Here is an 11,182-nt window from a genome sequence, read left to right on the forward strand (position 1 = left end):
ACAGTTAGACATATTTGCCTCACTTATATCAGATTTACTCCCTGCTGCTGTTTCAATGCCCTTCTGCCTGTACAACTTTTGTTTCAATGCTGAATAATAATACAATCTTTATGAAGACATTTTAGAAGGCAATAAATTTCGATACATGTGTAGCGCTGATGTGCAAAACTAAACTGAGGTACATTAATGCCTTTGACTAGATGTGCCTTGCACAGGCGATAACTAGAGCCTATCACCTGTTTAGCCTGTGGCAATTGTAATGTATTATCAATTAGAAAAGTAGCTATATTTTCACAGTATAAAATGTGGAAAAAACTTGATACCTTAGAATTATTGAAATATGGTAACGTAAAATCTGTATATTTCATCACTCAAAACAGAACATGTTAATACAGAGAAATTTTTTGCAATATTGAATTGCAGCCATTTCTAGGCGATGCCATGTTATGGCTGTGCCTGAATAAAGACAGCCTGACTTTTAGCATCAATTTTAGTCAAGAAGGACAGGAACTGTTCTGAGCAACAGTTCCTTCAGATTACTCTCTGAACTGTGCTCTGGAACAAAAGCTCTCTCTCTCTGTTTTATTGAAACAGTATATCCATCAGGAAATGGGAAAGGAAAACATGGAAGGATTTGTCTTCTTAGGAAAATTGCCCTTTCTGACCCTCTACTGACTAGAATAGCACACAAACATATTGTCAGTTTAATCCCTGTTGTTTGCAACAAGAATAGGATAATCTTCATTGCTTCCAATAAATATGAAAAATAGGCACACACATGCACACACACACACACACACACACACACATGCATTGCTTTGGGTCAAGGACAAGGAAAGATCATGAGCTCTGTGTTTATGTTACAAGGAGATCTCAAGTCTCAGTGAGCTTGTGTACATCAAAAACAAGATAATATTAATTTTTTGGAAGCAAAGTTAAGGAAAAGACATTTGTCCAGAGTATGACCATGCTGTAAAAGTCATTATCTCATTCAATGAAATAACAGGTTTTTTTTTTTAGATATTTTGGGTGTTTGTCCTTGCTAGGCACTGAGAAATAAAAATCCAGTTAAGTATCTGGGGAAGGTACAAACAGAAGTATTTATAATAAAAACAGCACACCCGACATAGATGTTGGAAACCAGATTGAGGGTTTCTGGAACAGCAGCAAGCACTCTTAACCTCTGAACCTTCTCTCTAGCACCCAAATTTCATACTTTATGAGTTGTAATCCTAACAGGCAAAATTAAATTCTTGTGCATGATCTCTGGTAAAAGAATTCATAGCCCTGGGCTAGCATCTAAGTTGACACAATGTATTGGTTTAGTCCAGTCTTCTGAGCCTTCTGAATCTGTAAAGTAAATGTTGAACAAGATTTTAAAATAAGCTAGGCATGGTGGTGTACACCTTTAGTTCAAACACTCTGGAGGCAAAAGTAAGTGGATCTCTGTGAGGTCAAGATTTAAAACTAAAGTTTAGAAGGAACCACCTATGATAAACCGAGTAAACAGTTTGATCTGACAGTGTGCCAAGAATCCTTGTGAAGTATTTATTGTATTTCCTCTAAAAGAATCACTATTGCTTTTGAATTTAAAAAGAAAAAACTTATTTTATTAATTTTTTTAGCCAGCCTATGAAATGATGGGTCTTGCTATGGCATTTTCCTATCATTGTACCTCACTTATATTTACTCTCTCACCATCCTCTCCCATTCCTCCTCTACTCTCACTAGTCCCCTTCCATCTCCAAAATGGTTCCCCTCAAAAACAGAAAATACCAGGGCTCAGGTGTATGGCTAGCACCTCTGAACACAATGCTGCCTTGTTTGCCTGGGACAGAATGGGCTCTCAGGAAACAAAACTTTCCATCTTAAAATTCTGATAGTCCCAAGCTGACAGGCCAGGGCAGAAGGAGTCCCCCAGACCCCTTGACAGACCATGCTGAGTAAAGAGAGAGAGTTAAAACTGAGCTTCTCCAGAGGAAACAACTAACTCCAGCATCTTTCGTCCCATCTTACCCACGATTGAACCCGATGTTATAACCAAGAACTTTAAAACAAAATAAAATTTCCTCTTGCTTTTTCTTTTCCTTCTTTTCCAATATTAATGAATTTGGGGATCCTCAGTCATCAGAATTGGACAGCCTTTCTGTCCTGAACATATGGCCAATCATTTTTCCTCCCATTATCTTTCAGCCCCTGAGTTTTGAAAGAAAGAAAAGCTATACCTTGAAAGTGGAAGGAGCCAACCCTCACCTAGAGATGCGTTTTCTCAACCTCGGCCCATTTCAGGACACGACGACCGTGCACATCACTGTGGAAGATGTGGATGAGCCCCCAGTGTTTGAACCTGGCTTTTACTTTGTAGAGGTGCCTGAGGATGTGACAATTGGAACAACCATACAGATAATTTCTGCCAAGGATCCAGATGTGACCAACAACTCTATCAGGTTAGCCTACAGATTTCACCTTTCCCTTATATCCTGGGATTTTCCTTTCCTTTTTATCTAATTTTCTGGCATTTTCCCCTTTGTCTCTTCCTTTTTCACTCCACCTCTGGAGACAGTCCTCTCCTAGGTCTTTGCTGTTATTAGTAACATGGCCATATCAGAGTGACTTGGAAATTAAATAGCATTACATCTTAAACTCACTTTCATTTAGTTCAGGTGCATCCACATACGCCATTAATTTTCAGTCATGGTCCCACTGACACTTGGAGCAGTATCAGTCTGTGATGGTATCACAGATTGTCCTGAGCATTGAATTTTTAATGCCAGGATGTCTGGTCCTCACCCATAAAATGCCACTAGCAGCCTCCAACTTCTAACTACCTAAAATGTGCCCAGATACTTCCAAATGTCCTGGGGGGGGGTGTGCAAAACCGCCCCCAGTGCAAACCTATCAATTCAAAACAAGCGTAGTCACACACAGAGTCAAAATGTTCAAAATCACTCCTTTTTCAATCTAACATTTTAAATCAGTATTTTAAGTTAGCACACAAAGTAATGGGTTTCATTATGGCATACTCGCGTTTTTAGACTTTGTTCTTATTCACCCCCAATGGCTCTCCCCCATATACCTTGCCCCTGTCTTGCTGGTCCCCTCCTTTGTCATCCCTCTGCTTCCACATCATAAAGAATCCATTACCTGCCTTTCCCCTTCCCTGCTTCCTTTAAGATTGCTTCCTACCCTCATGGTACCCTTTCTGTTTTCATGACTCACACACATGCGCACGCACACACACACACGTTTTTTAATTGGATAATTTGTAGAGAGTGTTGCTATTTTATTTTTATATTTCTTTGTATATTCTAGATACAGATCTCCTGTCTGGTATATATTTGGCAAAGATTTCCCCCCATTCTGTAAGCTGTCTCTTCACATGATGGTTTCCTTTGCTGTGTAGAAACAGCTTAATTTCATGTAGCCCTATTTGTCACTTCTCAGAATTACTTCCTATGCTACTGGATCCCCTTTTAGAAAGCTTATCTATGTCTGTGTCTTAAAGGGCTTTACTTATACTTTCCTCTGGTGGCTTCAAATTTTCATCTCTTTCATTAGAGTCTTGGAGTTATTTTTGGTAACGAGTGAAAGAAATGGATCTAGTTTCAGTCTTCAACCTGTGGGCATTGAGTCTACTCAGCACCACTTGTTGAAGAGACTATGTTTTTTTTTTTTCCAGTGCATGTTTTTTGACAACTTTGTCAAAACTTAAGTGGCTGTAGCCGTGTAGGTTCATTTCTGGACCTCATATTCTGCTGCATTGGTCTACATGTCTGCTGTGTGCCAACAGCATGATTACTTTGTCACTATGGCTCTGTACTATAACTTGACATCAAGCATTGTGATACCCCTAGTATCACACTATAGTATCGCACTATAGTATTGTTTTGGCTAATTGAGGCATTTTTAATGTTTTTACTAACATGTTATATATAATTATATAATAAAGGGTTTATTATGACTTTTCATAGGTGTATATAATGTATTTTGATCATGGTCACTTCCCATGACCCTCTTTCATCCTCCTCCAACTCCCTTTTCCTCTTCCCGACTAATCTCCTACTTTCGTGTCTCTCAGATTTTTGTTTGTTTTTTTTTTTGGTTGGTTTTAGAGTTTCATGTGGGGCACATTTTGGTTTTGGTGACCCAATTTGTTTCATTAGGGATGCTTATAGGAGCAGGGGTGTGGCACTATTTACAGGAGGTTGGGCATCTTACCAGTGGCTACACCTCTGAAGAACATGTCTCTCCCTCTCCCAGCAACCTTTAACTGCTTATTGATCCTTAAGGAAAAGTGTGACCTCACAAGCCCCTCCTACCTCCATTGCAAGATATTGATGGGCCTAATCTTGTGCAGGAAATCACAGCTGCTGTGAGTTCAATAGTCCAGCCTTCTACAGCACTCTTACACTCTTTCTGTCCCCTTCTTCACTAATGTTCCCTGACCCTTGGAGAGGGTAATACAGATATCCTATTCATGGTGGGGCATTCAACAGTCACTTATTCTCACCATTTTGACCAGTATGAGTCACTACATTTACGACAGCCCACTATAAAAATAAGCTTCGGGAGCTGGAGAGATGGCTCAGTGGGTACTAGCACAGGTTGCTCTTGCAGAAGACCTAGGTTCAAATCCTAGCACCCACATGGCAGCAAACAATTGTCTGTAACTCCAGTTTCAGGGGATCCTACACCCTCTTCTGACCTCCATGGGCATTATATGACACAAGTGTACTTAGACACATGCAGGCAATATATTCATACACATAAAATAAAAATAATAAAGAAAATACCAAAAAAATCTTCTTTAACCAAAGCTGACAAATTTATGGGCATAAACATTTCACTTCCATGTGAATTCTAGGATTGGTTTTTCTTGTTGTAAAGAATGTAATTGAAATTTTGACCAGGATTACGTTGACTCTTAGATTACATTCAGTGGTATGGCCATTTTTACAGTTTTAATTCTGCCAGTCTGTGAACAGAGCAGACTTTTCTATCTTCTAGTGTCTTCTTCCATTTCTTTCTTTAGTTTTCCAAAGTCTTCACTGTGAAGGTCTTTAACCTTCTTAATCAGTTTTATTCCCAGGTACTTTTTAAATTATCAAGAATGGGACCTTTTCCCTGATTTCTTTGTCAGCAAGTTTGGTATTGGTTTATAGAAAGTCTACTGGTATTTCTGTGTTGAAAAACCACTCTTAGTAGTGAATATAAAGGTAGCCGTCGTACATTCCTTCAACTTTTATTAGCCTTCAACATGTTCACTTCTAAAACAAATGGAATAGAGCAAGTTTGGTAACATGAACCTGTAATCACAGCACACAGGAGGCAGAGAAAAAAGATCACTTCAAGTTTGAGACCAGCCTGTTTTACATAGCAAGTTCCAGGCCAGCCAGGACTACACATCAATACAGCAAGCTCCCAATCACAAAACAAAACAAACAAACAGAACTTAGGAAAACACCGTGCATTATATACTTCCTTATGCTATAGAAAGGACAGAGGTAGAAACTCTTCCTGAGGTAAGTGCCTTTGGTGACAGGTAGACTGTCTAGAGAGTCCCACATCTGTCTCCCCAGGCTGTTTTTGAATTGAGGATTCCAACCAAGATGCTTCCCATCAGTACGGAATTATTCTTACAACCATGACTGTTTTCTGTCAACTCTGGAAGCAAAGTGCAAACAGCTGGTAGACAGGTTGATCCCTCAGCCTTCAACAGCCACTGCCAAGCTTCTGAAGTCCTACACAAACGATCTGAATTCCAAGGCTGTTTGAGGCCATCTGCCACATTAATTGTTGAAAGCCACACAGTAAAATGAATCTGGGGCCTTAGTGCCAATAACACATTTTAAACACACTCCCATTTATCAAATGGCTTTTCTGTCGGCTGGCTACTTCCCTCATCTGGTGCCATTTAGTATTTAATGAAAATGTACTTTTATAGTTTAACAAGAATGTTTTTCTTCAGATAATAGCTATACTGGGGGAAATCTGCTTCTTCTGACCAACTGGTAAACATGTTATATGTTCAAGCATTGAAATGACTAAAGTGGTTTTAATTGTTTCATTTAGTTTTTTTAAAGACAACTAACCTTTCTGAGCTAAACGACCTTATAAAAATTATATCTCGATCTCAAGCTTTTTTAGTGTAAAACAGAATAAGTAAAACCATGTTATCCCCAAAACAATTATAACAAAAATGGAACAGATGTACCATAATTTCCTTTATGTTTAGAAACCACAAATATATTTCTGTGATCATGATTTGTTAATTATGTATCTATTCATTTAATAGATACCAGTCAGTTTTTGTATCAAAGAATATACTGTGGGAAGGACCTTTAGAGGATAAAACTTAATGGAAGAAACAAATTTTAAAAAGCACAAATGAAAAAAACAAATCCAATTTCTGAAACAGAGCATCCAAGGTACTTCCATGTCAGCTTCATATCTGACTTCTGACTATGAAGCCCTACCTGATAATCACTGAAAACAAGGTCTGGTTCAGAGTCACACCACAGAGTAACAGACAAAACAAAGAGACTGGAAATTGTCAGGCAAACACAAGCACATTCAACCCTAGAGGTTATATCTTATATTGAGGAATAAAGTTATTATCTCAAGACATCTCAGGGAAAGAACAAAAAGCATCAGGGTTTGAGATCCACTCCTGACACAGATCAAAATGAGGCAGAAAATGAAGGAACCTGTCTGATGAACAAAAAATGTTGCTTCAGATCGGCCAGGTGAAGATCATTAGTCAGCATGAGGGAGGTCCATGAGGAAGTTCCTGGCTGTTCCAACAGAGACAATCCAGGAAAAATCAAGAACACAAAGGCCAGGGGTGTAGGCCAGGGTCGTTGGGCCATTCTGCAGCAGAACTCAGAATTCTTGGGAGAAAATTTAGCAAGAATCGGGGTGCAGACTTGGAACAAGACAAAGGGTCACACGCAAGGTTAAGCAGACAAAATTATTGTAAATAGGGATAATTCTCCCTCTGAATTTTGGAAACAAAATCTAGAGTTCACATTGGTAGATACAAAGTCCCTGAATCTGTGTTATTCCACAGCAACAAAGAATAGTCCCTAGACCTGAGCAGAACACCAAAGATCCTAGATTTGCAGAGGGATATTTACGGACAAGTCAATCTGTGGCTGTTATTTAGTAGATGTGTTTAAGATGGCTTTCACTTGTTACATTTCCCCAATAGTCCACACTATCCTTATTTTTTATATAAAAAGTTAGTTTGAGGGACTGGAGATTTGGCTCAGTGGTTCTTGCTGCTCAATCATGAGGACCAGGACTCTTGTGACCACACACACACACACACACACACACACGCACAAAGACAAACACTCACATACAAAGAAAATAGATCTTGAAGAGGGGAAAAAAAAAAAAAAGGCCTTGGCCAAAATAGCTCAGTTGGGAGGTTGTTAGACTGAGATAAAAAGAAAAAGTCTGATTTTCAACCTAACTGGAAAATGTGCCACAGCCCACTTGTAGCCCAAACTGTGCTTGGTTTCTTTACACCCCAGTACAGATGACCAAACCTGTTCCATGGGGATGATGACCAAACCTATTCCACGGGGGTGGGGGCGAGTCCCAGAGAAATGCCACTGACAGTGCACAGGATAGGCACCTTGCTAGGGTTTCATTGGAGTTTGTTACTTTCTTGTTTTTTCTTTCTCCTTTCTTAGCAGCACAGGAAGCAAGCACAGGCATTATTTCAACCTTCTAACAGGCTGCTTGGTTTTACCATGCATGTGGGCATGCAGGGAAAAGGGTGACAGAGTGAGGGCATGAAGCACTCCCCTGGAACTGACAGTATGGCTAAGTGAAGATTGTAAACCACACCTGCAGGGCTGTGTGTTAACACCAGCCTTCATGGCGAAACTCTCCCGTGTTCTTGTTCTCCCCTCCCCACCCAAGCTGAGGGTGTAGGAAGGAGCTGGTAATGAGGAAGTGTCCATCTTCTGCCCACCTTCTCTGCCTTGAAAATTGTTTTGATTTTGTTTTTGAAATAAAATATTTCATATAAGAGTCTAAAAAAAAGGAAAAGAAAGTCTGTTTTAAAATTATTTGTATATTATAGGCTACATGGCTAATTCACCTGCATTTTTATCATAAAGAATTAATGTGACATATTCTTAAAAAGAAAATACATATGTCTTAGTTTGTTCTTCATTGCTGTGACAAAACAGTCTGACCAGTACCAACTTGGGGAGGAAAGGGTTTATTTGTCTTACATCTCCCAGGTCGCACGCAGTTCATCAGGGAGCCCAAGGTAGGAACTCAGGGCAGGAACCTGGAGGCAGGAGCTGGGGCACGGGCCATGGAGGAACGCTGCTTACTGGCTTGCTCTCCTGGCCCCTGCTCAGCCTGCTTTCTTATGCAACACAGGCCCACCTGCCCAGGGTGGCACCACCCACAGTGGGCTGGGTCCTCCCACATCACTCATCAAGAAGATGCCCTTCAGACATGGCCACAGGCCAGTCCAATAGAGGCAATTTCCTGATTGAGGCTCCCTCAACCCAGGTGTGTCAAGTTGACACTAAAGCTATCCAGCACAACATACTAACTTGCCCCCAAAAGAACATATCCCTAAAGTCAAAATGCTACAGATTAAAGGCCATTTAAAATTATTTAATGATTATTAAGGACTTTTACAGTCTCCTTTCTAAAAAGTTGGTACAGTGTTCAGATGTGAAAGCTATCACTGGCGAGTCCCAAAACAATGTAGGTTTAGTTAGATGCATATGAAAACTACAGTGATTTGATCCCCTGAATTTTTGATAAATACTCAGAGAATTTCTAGTGAACAGGATACTGAACCATATGGCAACTGACACCGGCTTCAGCTGGTGTGGAAACAGCCTGCCCTCCTATGCCATCCTGGAGTATGGACAGAGCAAACCTGTTCATGACAGAGAAGTCCTCACCAAAGCAAAGGCCAGCTACTGTGTGCTCAAGGCAGCTCTGCGTGTGTGGAGGTGTATGGGTGGCAGTGTGTGTGCTAAGCTGGTAGTAGGCGAGAATGTTACAGTTGGAGAGAGGAAAACCACCTACAGAATTCACTGCAATGTCCCAATTTCCACATTTTCCATCTGGATCTATACTTTCAACTTGTTCTCTTGCTCCCTGGAATTGGCCCAGGGCCCCATTCAGAGAAATGAAGTCCATTATTCCCTCACCAAGGGAAATTGAGGTGGGGAGGGGGTCTTGATGAGGGAAGCTCCCTAAGGTGGCTCCTGCTGTGTCAACTGGGCAGTGCTGTCAGGGGTCCAGTTGCTGGGTTGTTTCTGTCGCTCCTTCTCCCACAGCATCTGGGACATTTTCTGTGGCAGGGCAGGTTTCTGGTTCCTCACAGGCTGCTCTCCCCTAGGCATTATGCCGACAGCCTGGAAGGTTGCCATTAGGGTTACACTCTGTGGACCAAATGCTGGGTTTTTCTCATGTCTGAGGAGCTGAAAGATTAGATTGTAATGAGCCAAGCACTGTTTCTATTTCCTAAAAGAATATCAATTATTAAAACAGCTGATAAACTTTAAAACAGACCCTGATACCTAAAAAATATATTTTATTTATCCAGTTTATTTTTATATGAATTTTGTAAATCCGTAGGGTTTTTTAATTAAAAATTTAACTGTTATGATGGCTTATCTTGAAGGGGTAAAGTTCTGTATTTGGAGGCAATTTCATACAATCCACACATCAATAAGGCACCATGGTTCGGTAGCTTAGGTGCCAGACCCTAAAGTTGGACAACCTAGAATTGATGCATAGTAGTGTGACCTTGGACAAGTGACTTAAACTCTTCAAGACTTAATTTTTTCATTTGTAAAATAAAAATCATAATAGCACTTACCTTATAAAGATTAAAGGACTCAATATATGCAGTGTGTGCTACGCAAAGTCTGGCAAGCAATATATACTTGTTAAACAGGGTCATGGTCAGATTTAATTTGCTTCCTGAATTTTCCTAACACTTAGGAAGTCATACCTGAAGTTATTCTAACATTTTTAGCTCTTACTCATTGGTTGCTGCTTTAATTCCTAACTCTGAATGACAATTCTGAATCTCTGCAGAAATGTATAAAATTGAACCATTTCATATGCATGCATATATGTACTGTGTATATATACATATTTAAACAAAAGTTTCATATCACTACTTACCCTTAATACATGTGGTAATCTGGCATGCATATATCCCACTCTGTTTCATTTTCTTTTGATGCTAGTCACAATCTACCATATTGACTTAAGAACCTACCTACCTAAGGTTTGAAAATCAATGCAGTTAAGAAAGTTATGACCAGGGCTGGAGAGATGGCTCAGCAGTTAAGAACACTGACTGCTCTTGCAGATGACCTGGGATCAATTCTCAGCACCCACATGGTGGCTAACAACCATCCATAACTCCAATTCCAGGGGATCTGAGGGATCTGATGTCTTCTTCTGACCTCTGTGGGCACTGCACAACATGGGTGCACTTACACACATACAGGTAATACTTTCATACATATAAAATAAAAATAATAAATAAAATATTTTTTAAAAAGTAAATAGTTGCCATCAAATTGCAGATTGGGGGATAGAGAGATGGCTTAGCAGCTAAGAACATATAAGGATCTTGCAGAGGACTCTAGTTCAGTTCCCAGCACCCAAGTCAGGGGGCTCACAACCATCTGTAACTCCAGCTTCAAGGGATTCAATACCCTCTTCTGGCCTTAGTAGGCACCTGTACTCGTGTAGATCTACCCCACACACTCAGACAGACAGATACAGAGAGAGAGAGAGAGAGAGAGAGAGAGAGAGAGAGAGAGATGCACACACATTATTTAAAATACATCTTTGTAAAATATCGGAAGATGGAAGGACCTCCCATGCTCATGGATTGGAAGAATTAATATTGTGAAAACGACCATCCTACCAAAAGCCACTTATAGATTCAATGCAATGCCAATCAAAATCCCGATGTCATTTTTCACAGAATTGGAAAAAAATCCTAAGATTCATATGGAAGCACAAAAGACCTCGATTTCCTAAGCAACCCTGAGCACTAAGAGCGATGCTGGGGGGATTACTATAGCAGATATTAAAGTGTATTACAGAGCTATCGTCATAAAAACAACATGGTACTGGCACAAAAATAGACCCATAGATCAATGGAATAAAA

At 40.1% G+C, this 11,182-nt stretch overlaps 1 protein-coding gene across 1 annotated transcript in view; it reads left to right on the top strand.

Annotated features, from left to right (window-relative positions):
• The window catches only part of Cdh20 (cadherin 20), a 291,657-nt gene that overhangs the window by 231,667 nt on the left and 48,808 nt on the right, over positions 1-11,182 (top strand). Inside the window, exon 7 of the mRNA XM_008840643.2 lies at positions 2,194-2,447. Within this exon, the coding sequence (XP_008838865.1) occupies positions 2,194-2,447 (254 nt within the window). The remainder of the gene's footprint in view (positions 1-2,193; positions 2,448-11,182) is intronic.

The sequence above is a fragment of the Nannospalax galili genome, unplaced genomic scaffold (assembly GCF_000622305.1).
Source record: "Nannospalax galili isolate Female #2095 unplaced genomic scaffold, S.galili_v1.0 scaffold298, whole genome shotgun sequence".
Classification (NCBI taxonomy): Eukaryota; Metazoa; Chordata; class Mammalia; order Rodentia; family Spalacidae; genus Nannospalax; species Nannospalax galili.